This window comes from Erpetoichthys calabaricus, chromosome 3 (assembly GCF_900747795.2).
Source record: "Erpetoichthys calabaricus chromosome 3, fErpCal1.3, whole genome shotgun sequence".
In the NCBI taxonomy this organism is placed as follows: domain Eukaryota; kingdom Metazoa; phylum Chordata; class Cladistia; order Polypteriformes; family Polypteridae; genus Erpetoichthys; species Erpetoichthys calabaricus.
This window is the reverse complement of record NC_041396.2, coordinates 30,610,715-30,628,595: the sequence shown is the minus strand read 5'-3', so window position 1 is coordinate 30,628,595 and position 17,881 is coordinate 30,610,715. Positions and strand designations below refer to the sequence as shown.

The 17,881-nt window shown below is 38.7% G+C and overlaps 1 protein-coding gene across 3 annotated transcripts in view; it reads left to right on the top strand.

Annotated features, from left to right (window-relative positions):
- The window catches only part of LOC114647868 (mitogen-activated protein kinase 14A), a 42,324-nt gene that overhangs the window by 12,513 nt on the left and 11,930 nt on the right, over positions 1-17,881 (top strand). For 2 of the 3 annotated variants that reach the window (XM_028796543.2, XM_051924459.1), the window contains exons 2-7: positions 11,655-11,784; positions 13,922-13,980; positions 16,504-16,615; positions 16,738-16,767; positions 17,180-17,227; positions 17,504-17,618. In XM_028796543.2, the coding sequence (XP_028652376.2) occupies positions 11,655-11,784; positions 13,922-13,980; positions 16,504-16,615; positions 16,738-16,767; positions 17,180-17,227; positions 17,504-17,618 (494 nt within the window). The remainder of the gene's footprint in view (positions 1-11,654; positions 11,785-13,921; positions 13,981-16,503; positions 16,616-16,737; positions 16,768-17,179; positions 17,228-17,503; positions 17,619-17,881) is intronic. The other variant, XM_051924460.1, reaches the window with a different exon arrangement.

The following is a 17,881-nucleotide window of genomic DNA, read 5'->3' as shown; positions in this document are numbered from 1 at the left end:
ATGAAAATCCAACCATTCAAGTCCATGCCTTGGAGTAGCAAGGAAAAGTGCATAAAGAAAACATTCATTCAAGCTCAGTTTGCTACACTCTGATCTACTCTGATGCACACTGGTCCAAGCCAGATACCTGGCATCTCTTCTTGGATGCTAGTTCATCAATGTTTGGGGTCAGGCTCTGAGCTGAAGAAATCCTCAGAACTGAGTGAAGGTGTTCATCAGTGAGACGACTCCTGTGTGATGATTTATTCATCTTTATCAAGGAGAATAGTTGCTCACACAGATATGTGCTGCTGAACATTGAGAGCATTTGAGCAGCTTGGGTATGGAGCCTGAGGCATTGTGTCAGGGATGTAACATGGCAATTATGCAGCGCCCACAGCGTCATACTTTGACTTCAGTGTGTCACTACCCTGGAGTTCAATCAGTTGGTGTGCTTTCCACATCAACTGCAAATGGATTACTAAGCAGTTCAAACCTGCATTTGTGGGCATCAAAGTCGGCAAATCGCCGGGTAAACTCGGCGCTGAGTACAGAGTTTTTCAGCAAATTGTGCACTTGGGAACACGGCTGTAGAGATTTGCGTTTTTATGGCTTGGCAGCAAGGAAAATGGCCCAGGTTTCCTTGCAGCATCTGAGTCTCCCACAGGCACAAATTCATTTTAAAAGCCCTCACTGCAGCGTACAGGTCTGTGATGACATGGCCCCGCCCCTGAAACTGCAGGTTCAGCACATCGAGATGGCTTGTGATGTCACAGAGAAATGCCAGCTCAGACAGAAACTCTTTATCCCGGAGCACTGCTGTGTCTTTCCCTTTGCTTTCTAGAAACTGACAAATTTCTTCACACAGCTCGAAACATCTGTTCAGTACTTTTCCTATGCTTAACTATCTCACCTCTGTGCGATATGGCACGTCTGCGTATTCTAAACAACACTCCTCCAGAAAAGACTTGAACTGGTGGTGATTCAAACCTTTAGCTCTTATAAAGTTAACTACTTTTGTTATGGTGCTTATAACATGTTTCATCTTCAGGACTTTGCCACACAACAATTCCTGATGTATGATGCAGTGATAAACCGTTAGCTCACCTGCACAGTTCTCATCCCCGCATCTTCTCCTGAATCCTGGCCACCAATCCACTCTTTTGACCGCACATCGCATGCGCACCATCTGTCATTAGTCCCACAAATTTATCCCAAGGTAGCCTCATTTGAGTTACACATTTGGAAACCTCTTCAAAGTTTTCTTTTGCTGTGGTTGTGCCATGCATTGATTTTAATCCCAAAAGTTCCTCCGTATCGCACAGATTTGAGTCCACTCCACGGATGAAGACTGACAGTATCAGATGTGTTGCTATTCTCTTCCGCAGCAAGGGAGAATGCAATGAAATCTTTTCCCTTTTCCATCAGCTGTTAATGTATATTTGTGGCAAGATCACATGCACAATCCGCTACTGTGTTTCTGCTAAGGGTCACATTTAAAAATGCTTGCCTTTTATCTGGGCACACGAAGTCGCAAACTTTGATCATGCACTTTTTGACAAACTCTCCCTAATTAAAGGGCCGGGGTGATTTTGCAGTCTCTGCTGCCACAATAAAACTAGCCTTTACAGCAGCCTCACTTTGTGATAAGGCTTTTGTGAACATAGTCTGTCGTGAAACCAAACTTCTTTTCATCTACTCAACTTTCTGGTGCTTTTACGCTATGTCCAGGTCCTTGTACTTGTCGTGGTGTTTCGTTTCATAGTGTCTTCTTTTGTTATTTTCTTTGGTTATAGCTACGTTGGCTCTGCACACAAGACAAACATGTCTCGCCTTTACATTTGTGAACAGATACTCTGCTTCCCACTTTTCTAGAAAGCTTCTGTTTTCCACCTTTTGTTTGGCCATTTTTGGGAGGGGTGGCCTGATGTGACTGGTAGCATGAGGTCGCTAATGAATGTCAACAGAGGAGGGGGCACTTGTGGGTCCTAATTGACGTGCCAACGCACCAGCAGAGCATTCTAGGATTTGTAGTATTAGCAGTGCATGCGCTGTCTACCGACGGGCCATCTCTAGTAGACATTTGGTATTTTCTCGTGGGCCAAATATAATTACACTGTGGGCCAGATGTTAACATCTATGCCCTAAGAGAACACATTTTTTGTTGTTAAATTGTGCCGGATGCATATGGATCAGAAGTATTGAACGTGTGCAGGTAGTGAGAGTAGGTTGTTTCGTCAAGTAGGCTCCGATAACAAAGACAAAGAATCTTTACATGCTTTACAAATGAAATAATTAAGGTTGAATTGAGACTTTCTATAAGTATTTCTTCATCATATTGTAAATGATGATACAAGTTAACCATTTCAAATACGAATAGGATTAATCTAGAATGGGTGAATATTCTAAGATATATACATACATACATACATACTAAGGGGCTTTGCCCTCCTCCTCGCTTCGCTCGCCCACCCCCCAGTGGAGGGCTCGCTTCATGCTTGCCTCTTCACGTCTCTACCACTTGCGTTGTAAATGGGAGGAGGGGGGTTGGGGCTGAACACACGCTAAGGAGATGCAGACTGATCAGCTGCTGCTACTGAGCTGCGTGTTCTGCATGTCGCGGTGCGCATCGATCATTTAAAAGCCTGTACAAAAGCTGCTGTGCTGCATGATCTGCATGTCGTGCTGAGCAACGATTATTTAAAAACCTGTACAGCAGCTGTCCTTTAAGCCAGCAGCTTCTGCTGCCGTGCTGCATGAGCTGCATGTCACGTTGCACGACGATCATTTAAAAGCATGTACAGAAGTTGATGGTGCCGTGCTTCGTGATCTGCATTTTGCGTTGTGCGAGGATCATTTAAATGCCTGTACAGCAGCTGTCCTTTAAGCCAGCAGCAGTATAGCCAAAAATGCATATCGCAGGGCTCGCAAAATCGCTAGCCCGACGTCCCGGGGCTATTGTGTCTTCCAGTCAGGCTACCAAAATCTATCTCAGCCCTGTCCGCGGGCTATCCTAGGAAGGAATAATATATGTCAATGCTTTTGCATTCTTTTGCAAATGTAGCTGGGTAATTGTGTCATTTTCGGGCATCAATGAACCACTGTCAATATGTGAAATATTGAAATCGCGTTTGAATTTGCGCTTGTTTTTTATGTTCACTTTCAATTTGTGATTACGCGAACTGTGTATAAACATGTGATAGAGGTTGATTGCGCAGAGAATTTAAAAAATCGCTGACCGTTACGTGTGTGCGTGTGTAAAAATAGATGGATTTATGCAGGTATTTTACTTCTGCTGAGCCAAATAAGACAGGTCAGGCTGAAGTAGGGACAGCCAAAGAAAAGCCTACCACAAATCGGAAAAGTTATGACAAATCAGACTATGAGGCAAAAAGAAAGCACAGCTTTTTGGTTTCATGGACAAAAGAATTTCTGTGGCTGGAATATGACAAGCTAAATAACATAATGTTCTGCCGGGTGTGTCGTGAGTTTCCCTCGGTTTCTGACTCGACAAGCGCCTTTGTTACTAGGACCAGTAATTTTAGGAAAGACCCCATCAAAAACTATGAGAAATCTCTGCATCACAAGAAATGCATTGGTGCTCAGTCTGCAGCATATTTCCCAGAACAAACACCAATTGCAAAAAACATACTAAAAATAAACCAAGCACAACAAGAAGTCCTGAAAAGGCTGTTTAGAACAGCGTACTATGTTGCAAAGAGTGAACTACCATTGGCAAAATTTAGCAGTCTTTGCAAACTTCAAAAAGCAAATGGCCTAGATCTTGGTTCCACTTACCTCAATGACCATGCTTGCAGAGAGTTTATTGGAGCAATAGCACAAACTTCAAGAGACCAGATCGAAAAGGAAATTCAAGAAAGCAGGTTCTTATCCATTCTTGCAGATGGCAGTACAGACACTGGTATAATAGAACAGGAGTTGGTTCATGTCAGGTATGTGAGAGATAATGGTGACATATCCACATACATGATCAAATGTCAGCCAGTCAAGAGTGCAAATGCTGCAGGTATTTTAGAGGCTATTGATGAAGCAGTGAACACCATGGGTATCAGAGAAGACACATGGAAAAAGAAAGTGTGTGCAAATTTTGATGGTGCTGCAGTGATGATGGGTGAGAAAACGGGAGTAGCTGGGAGACTGAAACATAGGATACCCCACATCATAACAATCCACTGTGTGGCACACAAATTAGAGCTAGCCATGCTGGATAGCGTGAAAGGCTGTGAGTACCTGGTGAAATTTGAAGATACACTGAAAACCATCTTTAAGATGTACTACTATTCCCCAAAGAAGCGAAGAGAACTGACAGAAATAAGTGAACTGCTAAATGAGAAACTGGCACATTTCAGTGGCCTGAAGAGCACACGGTGGCTTCCAAGCCAGCTGAGATGTCTGAAGGCTGTGGGAAAAAAATTACACTCCCACTGTTGTTCATATGGAGAACATGGCAGGGAGGAAGTGATGTCAAGTCCGAGGATGCAGCCAAGGCTAAGGGGGTGGTGCAGGAGATGAAGACTGATCAATTTGTTCGCTTCCTGCATTTCATGTTGGACTACAGTACCATCTTATCCAAGTGCTGTACTGATTTTCAGCATGATAACCTAAACATCACACAGACAAATCAGTTAGTTGAGAGCACCACATCACGCTTACTCAGCCTAAAAACAAAACCAGGAGAATACCAGAAAACCTTGCACTCAAATTTCACAGCGAACGAGGATGGTAGCATTTGCTACTGTGGAACTCCGCTCACAAAAAGTCAGTGACCTGCTAGAAGAGGTGAGGGCACAGACAAAGACACCTTTGGTGCAGAGATTCAGAAGATTATTGACAACACAGTCAAGTACCGGTACATGGACAACAGATTTAAAAATCTGCGTGAAAAGCCTCTCTTGTTTCAAGGTTTTTGACCCTTCCACTCTTCCCTACCCCAGAGAACAGCTGGCAAATTATGGGGATGAAAAGGTGGATTATCTTGTCACACATTTTGCCAGTTTGCTAGATGAGGAAGAGAAAGAGAAAATTCCACAAGAATGGATGGATCTAAAAATGTGGCTTGCAGAACACTGGGGTAGCAAGGTAGATGATTGCTTGTACAGATATCTCCTCTCTGAGAATCCAGAACACCTCTCTCATATCTTGTTGCTGGTGAAATTAATGCTGACACTTAGTCCATCAACAGCCATCTGTGAGAGAGGATTTTCTTGCATGAACCGAGTGAAGACAACATATCGTACACCCTGAAACACTGAATGACTGCATGCAACTCTCCATTAATGGGGAAACAGTTGAATATTTTTGTCCTGACAAGTCAATTAATTTCTGGATGTTTTCTGGAAAAGAATCAAGACACCTGAATCATAAAACCCCGACAAGAACAAAGAGCAGTGAAATGGAGGCCGATGCACAGGAAGAGAAACCTGATGCAGATGCTATGCCCTCAACGTCGAGTGGCATTTTCTCATCCGTGACTAGAGTGGAAATTTCAGATTCAGAATCTGACACAGACTGATTCATGTTCTACACCAGGGGTGGGCAAAGTCATTCCTGGAGGGCCGCAGTGGCTGCAGGGTTTTGTTCTAACCCAATTGCTTAATAAGAAGCACTTATTGCTCTAGAAACACTTCTGCTTCATTTTAGTTGTCTCCCTCATTAAGATTTTGAACCCTTATTGCTTATTTAAGTCTTAAACAGCTGCATTCTCTGTTTTTAATTGCTCCTTATTAGCAATAAGATGCAAATGACAAAAGAAACCAGCAGTTATCCATTTTGCTTGTTACCCTTTACACCTGTGTGTATTTATCGTGCACTATTTGGTTTAATTAAATACTTGGAAGGAAAGAGAAGAGAAAAAAGTGAAAGATTGAGAATTACCCATCCATTTTATACTTCAAAGTATTTGGATGATATCCTTAGAATGGAAAAAAAATCTAGGATATGAGAATGACTTGACATAGCAGAGTTAAAGCACTAACAAGCCATGAAATGTAATTATTGGCAAGGATTGTTTTCTAATTAAGCAACTGGGTTGGAACAAAAACCCGCAGCCACTGTGGCCCTCCAGGAATGACTTTGCCCACCCCTGTTCTACACAGTTCTTACAAGTTCATAGAAATTTCTGTTCAATTAGAACCAAATATTTGAGTTGATGATTGTAATTTTTATACAGCTGTTGCAATTTGTGTTTTAACAATTTTTTGATTGATGTTTTGTTTCCTTTACAATATTATACATTAAAAATAATCTCTTTTTTATTCGGGCTACTTAAATTTATTTTGGGCTACCAAAAACTGCAGAGTGCCTGAGCGAAGGGCTACCAGGGATTTTGAAATTTTGCGAGCTCTGAATTATCACAGTATAATATAAAAGTCTTGACAGTTTTAGGTAAAATGTATTTGTATATACTTTTCAGACTGAAACATGTTTCAAACAAACAACTAACATTAGTGAAACTCTTGTCTAATGAAATGCTAGTTTCATTCGAAGTAGTTACTCACTTCTTTTCAGTCAATAAAGTACTGTTTTTTTCCTTACTTATTCCCTTGCTCACTCACTCATTCATACTGCTGCTGCGAGTTTAGTTGCAGACCTCCAGTGCTCTGTAATTCAAGAGCTTTACTGCACAACCAATCGAGTTGCATGTTCATGTCACATGATTTACACACTGGAAACTCCTAGAAGTATCTGGCAGAACCCAGCTGCACTACATGAGAATGTCACTAGCGGAGAGAGAGCTCTACTACATAACACACCTAGTCGATAGTTGTCATTACACATGTGTAAGGTTAACTTTCTCTCAACCCTAATATCTTAACCATACTGTAATGATGTGTTATGAGAAATGTTGAAAAAGACACAGTTGACTGGTCATATCATGTAACATCACTGACGTACAATGCAAAGGCCACTAAACATCATCCAATGTGTGTGATTTGATTGGCTCCCTGACAGAGCACAGCTCTTCATTTAGACCTAGTAGGCTGCTGCAACTTCTGCCAAGCAAACACAGCACAAGACATGGTTTCTTTCTGTCCTATCTTACTGTTTGCATCAACTCATCAGTTTGAACTGCATAACACTTTGGGTAATATTTTTTTAAAGAAGACTGTTCAGTTATTACACAGTTCATATAAGTTTGTACACAAAGTCATTGCATTTAAGGTAGCAATAAATGGACAAAGTCATATTTCCCATTTCTTTTTCACACGTGTTTTGTATTTTATGTTCAAATGTGTTTTCAGGTTTTCGAAAAAACTAACTTGCTGACAAAACAATTTTTATGAAATCATACCACAAGAAGTATTTCACCCAGTATACTGGATCCACTGGTTTGTCATCCACCCCTAGTGTTGGTGTATCTGTAGTTTCTAGTGTGTGTATTTCATTTTTCAGAACCTAGTCAACATAGAATCATAGATAGAATCCATATGTTTGGAAAACATCTTGCATCACCCCAGTCCCAAAGGTATCACGTCCTAGTGAGCTGAATGACTTCCGGCCTGTTGCTCTGATATCACATGTGATAAAGACCATGGAGAGGCTGCTGCTTCACCACCTGAGGCCACAGGTTCAACACGCCCTCGACCCTCTGCAGTTTGCATATCAGGAGAAGGTGGGAGCGGAGGATGCCATCATCTATATGCTACACCGATCCCCCTCTCAGTTGGACAGAGGCAGTGGTGCTGTAAGAATTATGTTTCTAGACTTCTCTAGCGCCTTCAACACAATCCAACCTCTGCTCCTCAGGGACAAGCTGACAGAGATGGGAGTAGATTCATACCTGGTGGCATGGATCATGGACTATCCTAAAGACAGACCTCAGTATGTGCGTGATGGGAACTGCACGTCTGACATTGTGGTCAGCAACACAGGAGCGCCACAAGGGACTGTACTTTCTCCGGTCCTATTCAGCCTATATACATCGGACTTCCAACACAACTCTGAGTCCTGCCACATGCAGAAGTTCGCTGATGACACTGCTATCGTGGGTTGCATCAGGAGTGGGCAGGAGGAGGAGTATATGGACCTAATCAAGGACTTTGTTAAATGGTGCGACTCAAACCACCTACACCTGAACACCAGCAAAACCAAGCAGCTGGTGGTGGATTTTAGGAGGCCCAGAACCCTCATGGACCCCGTGATCATCAGAAGTGACTGTGTGCAGATGGTGCAGACCTATAAATACCTGGGAGTGCAGCTGGATGATAAATTAGACTGGACTGCCAATACTGATGCTCTGTGTAAGAAAGGACAGAGCCGGTTATACTTCCTTAGAAGGCTGGCGTCCTTCAACATCTGCAATACGATGCTGCAGATGTTCTATCAGACAGTTGTGGCAAGCGCCCTCTTCTACGCGGTGGTGTGCTGGGGAGGCAGCATTAAGAAGAAAGACACCTCACGCCTGGACAAACTGGTGAGGAAGTCAGGCTCTATTGTTGGCATGGAGCTGGACAGTATGACATCTGTGGCAGAGCGACGGGCGCTCAGCAGGCTCCTATCAATTATGGAAAATCCACTGCATCCACTAAACAGTGTCATCTCTAGACAGAAGAGCAGCTTCAGCGACAGACTGCTGTCACTGTCCTGCTCCACTGACAGACTGAGGAGATCGTTCCTCCCCCAAACTATGCGACTCTTCAATTCCACCCGGGGGGGTAAACGTTAACATATAAAGTTATTGTCTGTTTTTACCTGCATTATTATCAATCTTTAATTCAATATTGTTTTTTCTATCAGTAAGGTGCTGCTGGAGTATGTGAATTTCCCCTTGGGATTAATAAAGTATTTATCCATCTATCCATCCATCCATCCATCCAGCAAAAACATCCATTATACAATCTTTGAAGTTCTAATCTTAGATATCAATACGAATGTGGAGATTCCACCTAGTCAATGTGCATAAGGGCCTGTCCTTTTAAAATACCGCAGGCAAGAGACGGGCTTTAGAATTCCTTTTTGACAGGTTGTGTCTTGTAGATGTTCTAAGGTCTAGCTAGCTTTTGACATTGATGACAGAAAAATATTTGGCACTGTGGAATGAATTGTAATTAATAATTAAGAAGTAATGGTGTATAAAATAGCGAACAATATAGGGATTAGTTATTGGTCAGTTGAATCAGTTGTTTATGAAAAATTAAGCATGAACAAGTTCTGTGCTTGTTGGGTGCCTGAAATGGAGCATCACAGTTACTAGTACTGCAAAAAGAATATTGAACTAATAAATCCAGAGCTGAAGAAATTTAAGAAGCGTTTCATTACTTAGGATGAAGCTTTAATAACATCACTGTGACTCAAGAGTCCAAACATATATTAAAAGAAATTCACAATCAAAGCTAGTGTCAGCAAGGTCATGTGCACAATTTTCTGTAATCCCTGTTGGTCCTTTTAAACTTTCAAGACTACACTGATTTGCTTTGGTGTTTGTAGCCTTTGGTCAGGGAAAAGCAGTGATGAACCTGTCGTGTTGTCTTGTAATACAGGAGATTCTGTGAAAAGTTTAGTGGAGATAAGTTCAACAGTGTGTATTTGAATGCTGGATATACGCAAGCTAGAAGTACCTGGCGCTGTCCAGGGTGGGGCCACCAACTAAATTTTTAATGAAACCTTGCCTGTGGCATTACCCTGTGCAAATGGGCAATATGTGCAAAATTTGGCAGAGATTCAACAGTGTACGTACTGGACAAGCAAACATTCATTTTTATATATTATAAAATTTATATAAAATGTAACAGTCTTCTAAGGCAGATCTCTGAGGAGTGCCATTGGGTGTAGTTGTTGCAATGTAGAGAAAGCATAATAGATTTTTACTTAGGCCCATTAACTAGCTTGAAATGTAGTGTTTTGAGAAAATGTATTTGAAATGACCATTTAGAACCATTTAGAACACCCATAAAAGAAATTAAAATGAAAGCTATTCTTGTACATTTAGAAAGTAGTAAATAATTTATAAAGAACATAAACAGTTAGAAAGTTACAATAATATTACACTTCGATATGAGACGTGACCCCTAAAATTGTGTGTGTTAAGGCATGCATTTTGACTACGTCAGGATATTCTAAACCAAAAGCTGCTCCTGGTAGTATTTTAACAGCCCTAGGAATTCAGAGATATTCATTTCAGTTTCTTTTATTTCTTTATTTATTTGTCACATACATAGTTATACAGGACAACACGCAGTGAAATGCATCTTTTCGCATACCCCTTTGGGTCAGAGCGCAGGGTCAGCCATTGTACAGCGCCCCTGGAGCAATTGAAGGTTAAGGGTCTTGCTCAAGGACCCAGAGTAGCATCTCTTTTGGCAGTGATGGGGATGTGAACCGGCAACCTTTGGGATGCCAGTGCAGATCCTTAGCCTCAGAGCCACCATTCCGCTCTTATGGGCGATTATCCTTTACTGAATTGTGCTTGCCACTTTATTTTGCTAATTTCTGTCATTTATGTAGGTTATGGATGCATAGCCATTTTACAGTTTCATGTTCAGTTTGGTGTATTTGACTCTATTTACTGATGCAAACTGAGGAGATATTGGGGCTTTTTGTTAATTAGATTTTGGAGCATTGCACAAGGCATTGAGAGACTTACGGACTATTCTGCTACCTGCAGTAACATTGCCAAAGCAAATCTGTCCCTGTGAACCAGGAACTTATCTCCTTCTCATTTAGTGTATTTTCCATTCAGTGTTTTTTTGAATGAGTATAACATGATTTGAAAATTTATGAAATGTGTGCTATGGAAATGGTATCTGTACATTTTCAGAAGATGAAAAGTGAATATGTTTAAATGGATTATTTTTTCCCCCTCTATTTAATGAGTTTCTATGGCAAATAATGCTAACTTTTTTGTTGAATTGTATTTTTGCATATTTTTTTGTTTCAGCATCATGTTTGTTTTTACACTGCACTTTTTTCCTTGCTATATTTGTAATTATTGCACAGTATAGAGTGCTTTGCGTGTGTGCTTGATAAGAATAGATTGGATTTATAAGGAAATGGCATATGCCAAGTAAAAATTATTTACTATAGCAGCACCAGATAAGGGTTTCCATTTCCTTATCTGAAACCTTTGTGGAAAGATGTGTTTCAGTATATGGAGATTTTTCAGATTCCAAAACAGTGAAAGTTTTTCTTTATTATTTGGGATACAGTGAAAGAATGTGTAATAATTAACAAAAAAAATTAAAAATATCACTAAAATATATACTCATTTATTTTATCCAGATAAGTAATTTATCATTGTTTTGCAATCGTGAAAAGGTTGAAACACGTATTTCAAATGAGCTTTTTTATTTATTTTTTTAAATGTTCTTATTGAAGAGAAATGTTCTAATTGAGTTCTTCAGTTGACTTTTTATTTGGCAGTCATATTATAACTGCTGTCATCTGCACATTGTAAAAAAACAACAAGCCAAATATTATAATATTAATAAAAGAAAAAGGGCGTTTTTTTGGTCCTTGTAATGTTTTGGATATGGGTTAGGTGGGTTGATTTCTGAGGTGTTCATATATCCTCCCTGTGTGGATAGTGCTTTGAGTACTGAGAAAAGCGCTATATAAATGTAATGAATTATTATTATTATTATTATATAATGAGTGAATATCCAAATACTTACTTTCAGACTTTTCAGTAATTTTTGTTATCTTTTTCTCCATTTCAGTTCAGCCTATGATGTAAAATTGCAAATTAAAGTGGCTGTCAAGAAGCTTTCCAGACCATTTCAGTCCATCATCCATGCCAAGAGAACCTATCGGGAGTTACGGCTGCTAAAGCACATGAAGCATGAGAATGTGAGTGAAAGTAGCTGGAATGTTACAATCAGTCAGTGAGCAAAACAATGTTGAGTTTGTGAAAAGTGCCATGGGAAATGTATGATTTTATGAATTTTGTTGGGCTGCCTCGAGTTGAATGGCATTCATGATGCTATTTAAATATGTTCAGCCCCACTCTGAATTTCTTTGTGCTCCATTACTCGCCAACCAAATAGGGTATGAAATAAGCTTAAGAAAAAGAGGTTTCTGTCAGATGTGTTATTTTTGCAATATTGTATTATATTACAACAATAGCCAGACCTAAAGCAATTGTAACTTTCCATATATACCAGTCTTTCATTTTTAAATTAAATATAACCTTCATGAACATAAAAATTGTAATTTAAGTTACTTACCATAACTACAAATGTAGAACTTGACATAGAAATAGACATGGAGAAATAATAAACTTGGCATAGCTGCCATAAATCTTTAGAAGTATGTGTAAGTCAAAGAAACAATGGACCTTCTCCAGGATAAGCTGTGTCTTTGAAAGAAATTATTTTTGAAAGGAATTATGTGTGCCCCTGAGTTTTGTTTAAACGTTGATACTGATATTAGAATGAAGTGATTATATTTACAAAGCACTGGTACAGTTTTTCAAAGTTTAATTGCAAGAGAGCTGTGTTTTATTAATTACTAACTTAGCAACATGCTTAGAAATAAATGGCAGTGCAGGGCTGTTTTCTTTTGCGTAGTACTAATGCTATACCTGTTCCATTTTCATGGTCAGCTATAATAGTAGCTAGGTAATGGAAAGAATCTTGCAGCAATTCAGGTCATAAGATCTTGTACGCACTTAGTAATTCTGATGTTTCAAAGAACTTTGTTAGTAATGGCAGAAAAATGTGGTTGTTCATTATTTGTTTAGAATGTAGTGTTGATGATGATGTCCATGAAGTGGGTGACAATAGGATTCACTTCCCTTTTGAATAGTCATAATACTATCGAGTGGCATCTGCTGCCATGCTGTAGCACCTCAGACTGTGAAGCCAGATGTTGATGAAATATTCCTTTCTTCGTTTGTTTCTGAAAGACTTTTCATTGAAACTTCTGATTGTAGGTTAATGTCATGCAAACTGTGGCTATAGTGATATTTACTCCAGAGTAAAGTGCAGGGGTTGCCATTAAATTCCCAATGGGGAATATTTTTGGAGTGAAACATTGCATACAGCCTTCTCTGGTTCAAATAGGGAATCTGTGCAAAATTTGCTAGAGAGAGGCTCGGCGCCTTTTATTTTCATACTATACAAACACATTCCCAGGTTTATATACTGGAAATATATATTAGAAGGTGGATTGTGAGGTAGCATGATTTTTCCTCTGTGGCTTATTTTCAAAGCAGTCAGTCCTGTCTATATTCCTTTAGCACGTAGATGTTGGTCTCTTTAGTAACCTACTGATGCCACACTGTATACATTGAAGGCATTCACTGTTAGTGATGGTAGAATATTTTGGATACATATTCCACCCTTATCACTAATGTGCACCCTGAAAGTTTAGCAGTTGTCTAAACAATCCCATTGTCTATCTTATTTATGTGATCTCTTAGGTAAAAAATGTACAATATAAATTAATGAACTGAACTTGAGGATGCTCCATACTGAAAAACAAACCTTTAACTCGGACCCCCTACCAGAATTTACTGACTTGAACATTGTGCTAACCTTTAATTAATTTAAGGTGATACTTTTAGCAGTTATGCATCTGAAATTTGGTGGAAGTCGGACAGTCCTTTTATGATGTTGCAGTAGTCATTTTTTCTTGTGTATGTAATTGTCTACCTAGACTTTTTTTCTAATTGGTTAATTTCCAGTGTACTCTGTACGCATGACAAAACTGACCCTGTAAACCTATACACATGCAATATCTTAATGTTTACCGAGCAGAGTCTTTTAGGAGCAGACTGACATGGTCTATAATTAGGAATTTTAGGACTTCTGTTAAAGAGGCCTGTTAGTCTTTGCAATTTTGGGAATTGTATCAACTCTCTGCTGTCTTTGTTTGAAATTCAAGTGTTGGGAATCTGTTAACTGTTCTGTCTACAGCCTTGCTAAATCAAAATGTATTTGGATTGGTGCCAGTAGTACACTAAAATATGTCTCCTTCTCAACAGGTGATTGGGTTGCTTGATGTGTTCACCCCAGCCAATAACCTTGAAGAGTTCAATGATGTGTAAGTGCTAGATGTAAACTACAATGTTTGTTTTTCAAAATGTTTCATTACCTATTTTTTTTGAGGATGAGTGAGCTAAATGTAATGAGTAGTTAGCATTGTACAGCTTTTAAGGAAGTTTTAAAGAAGACGTATAATTGTTTTAACATTGAGTTTAATGGAGACAATTACCATAAATCTATAATGCTGGGCAGTGACACAGATGCCTAGAACAGTTGCATATCTTCGCCTGCCATCATACTTGAGCTACATGGGTGTGTATCAGAACTTTGCCCTTGAAAATGTGTTTATCAGTAGCAAGAGTTGTATGCAAAGATGTATCACAGCGTCTGACGAAATATGTTTGTTTTTTCAACTTAGGAGCACGTTGTTATTGTTCAGTGGCTACTGAATACCAACTTTTGATTGGGATGTCTGTAATTTATTTTTTATTTCTGACTTGAGTTTATACTCTTCATGTACTGTATGCAGCTTGGTTTGATCTGTCATTCAACTGAGCAGGAAATCCTGTTTGTTAAGCTGTACTATGAGAGAGGATCTGGTCTTCATGGAGTGTTGCACAACTAGAAAAATGAAGCAGAGCCCAAAGTGCATGGAATCAGAAACTGAGCTAAATAAATGGAGACAAGGAATGCTAGAGCAGTGCTTTCAGCTGGATTGTGCTAGTCCATGTACTAAATGACCACCTTGTGTCTGCATGGATTTTCCTCTGTGGTATGATACAATTTTTGTAATATTTTGTAAATCCTTCATGACTTGAATTGGGTAGAAAGTCGTGGAAGCACTTGTCATTTTATTGAATCTTGCTCACATCACAGTTGAGAAAATGTCAGTGGTGTTGCTGAAAGTAAGTTAAAATAAACTGTTCTGTTTTATAATTAAATCTGTTCATTGAGATTGTGTAAGAATTGGCCTTTCCACACTTCTGTTTTTTTCTGATCCAACTGGAAGTAGCTGCCTTTGAGTGAAATGATTTAGCATAAAACGTACTGCTGTAGATTACTCACGGATAAAGGTGTAATCAAGAACAATCACGCATACATTTTCAGAGTTGTCAATGGCAAAGAAAACCACAAGGTTATGCTGTAGAAGGCCAGTGACTGTCCTTTATTAGCACTGTGTAGGCTGTATTTTATGAATTTCCAAATATACTGAATTAAGCAATCACTTTAAAACTGTGATACTTCCACAACAAAGAAGAAAGGTAGACAGACTTAATGCTGACGTGAATAAGCATTCTAATGTAGGTACAGGGATCTCTGATTTAGGTTACACTTTCTTAAAACACATCCTTTGAAATAATAATCTTATTCATTCCAGAATTTTGTACATATGATAAAAACAGTACACACTGTTCTGACCCATTAAATTCCCACATAAAGAGTTTTTGCAAGGGCTTAGTTAAAGTTCTTATTCTGTTTTTGGCTGCAGTTAAACCCCAACCAAGTCACTAAGTGCTCTAGTTATAAACAAACGAAGAGTTCACCAAATGAAATGTTTTTAAATTGTAAAAACCTATTTGATCTTCATTTAAACAGTATCTAGAGAAAGGTAATACAATATAGCAAATTTACCACATTTACATTTTGTCGTCCATTGCATATTTTAAATAAACATAAAAGCAAATTGGGTGAAAACTTTTAGAGTATTATTAGAGAGGATCTTGGAGGAACCTGACTTATTTAAACTTAAGATGTTTAGTTTGGTGTTACCAGTTTTTCTTGATCAAATGTGTGCAATCACTATGTTGAGATTGAAGGAATTAGCTGAGGCCGTCAGAATGAATGTTATAGATGCCTGTAAGACTGGGAAGGGATTTATAAAGGACTGCAAACAATTAAAAATCAACCATTCCACCCTCTGGAAGATCATTTACAAATGGCGAACATTTAAGACAACTGCCAACTTGTCCAGGTCAGGGACAAGAGTAGAATGCAGGATGCTGAAAGAAGTCTCCAAGAACCCAAAAATGTTACCATGAAACCTTCAGGTAACTCTTCCCACTGTTGATGTCAGAGTGCATGAGTCTACCATTATAAAGAGGCTTCATAAATTAGATCAATATGGGAAGTGTGCCAGGAGGAAACCTTTACTGTCCAGAAAAAAACATGAGGACTAGTTTAAAGTTTGCCCTCAAACACCTATGCAAAGACCAAGATTTCTGGAATTATGGGTTTTGGACAGACAAAGCAACAATAGATTTATTTGGCCACCTTGTCAGAAGATATGTTTATCAAAAACGAAAGACTGCATTTAACCAGAAGGATTTACTTCCTCTCTTACTTTATATTTAGAGAACTGTAGGCAGGTTGCTCATCTTAGGCAAAAATGTTAAAAATGTTGGCCAGATTCTCTTCGTGCTCATAATGCAGCTTGTTTGCTTTAATAAAAAACAAAGCTTTACTTTGTTTAATGTTAGTATCTGTCCAGAATTCTTGATTGAGTATTTTCTGGTAAAAATCTTAAAAATCTAAAGTAATGAGACATTAACCTCAATTTCACATTTTTGTTTCCCATATAAAGATATTTAGTTACTCACCTGATGGGTGCAGACCTGAACAACATTGTCAAGTGCCAAAAACTCACAGATGACCATGTACAGTTTTTAATCTATCAGATCCTCCGTGGATTAAAGGTAAACAGCTGTTCTTAGAATATTTTCTCTATTTGTTGTTTCTTTATTCTGTTTATTATGCTTTATTACATTTCATCAATTGTACTTTGTTTTTGTTTTTTTTTTGTTTTTTTTTTTGGTAGTATATTCATTCAGCCGACATTATTCATCGAGTAAGTATGTGATTGAATCATGGTATGTTTATTTTCTCTGTTAAAATTGAATGTTCTGCTCTTCAAATGAAGCAACACAAATCTGGTCACATCAAATGGAATGGGTTATATAGAGTTTCTCTGCCACATTAAAGCTACTTTCCATGCAGCTTTAATTGTGCTCTTAGGGTTATTTGCTAATGTGTTTATACTTGCAGGGCTTTAAGTGATCTTGTTGCTTCTTTATCTGGTTAGAACTGGAAAACCAATGTGCTTCTCTCTTTGTCTTTCTTGTGTAAATAATTAAAATAACATGTTAAACTGATCATTAAACAGTTACCTGCTCTCCAGCCTTCTGTTTTATGCTGTAAACTTTGACCAAAAGAAAAAAATCTGCTTTCCTGGAATATTCAATGCTTTCCCCTTGTTTCAGGACCTCAAACCAAGTAATTTGGCAGTGAATGAAGATTGTGAATTAAAGGTGAGCTGTTTTTGCACTGCATAATAATTATTTCAAAGTTAGATACTGTATATAGAATTTGATGTAAAAGCAGTTTCCACCCTAATAAAGTGACAGATAATAAAACTGTTCAGGTAAGTCCTGTAAAGTCTTGGATTATTGAATTTTTGCCCTTGGTTAAGAATTAGTAGTTTAAAATTAAATGAAGATAATGTCCTCTAAGGTGTATTTCCTGGTAAAGATCTGTCCGTTCGGTATAGTTAAGTTACACACATTCACACAATGTCTTGCTAATAGATCCTTGACTTTGGCCTGGCACGGCTTACTGATGAGGAAATGACAGGTTATGTAGCCACACGATGGTACAGAGCACCTGAAATAATGCTTAACTGGATGCACTACAACATGACAGGTAAGCTTTAATACTAGCCTGATTATGCTTTTGTATCTTTCCCTAAATCAGCTATTTCCCATGTCTGCATCTTTACTGTCCTGTCAACTCTAATCTCCTAGAAAACATTTCTCCGTTTGTGGCATTAACATGAAGACTTCACAGTAGATAGCGGCAGGCAGTAATGTTTTTTGTGAATGGGTGCTGACTTTTGTCATCTTTTTGTTCACCATTATTTTTCCTGTCCATTTTCCTCATGATCCTGTATATTTCATCATATTGCT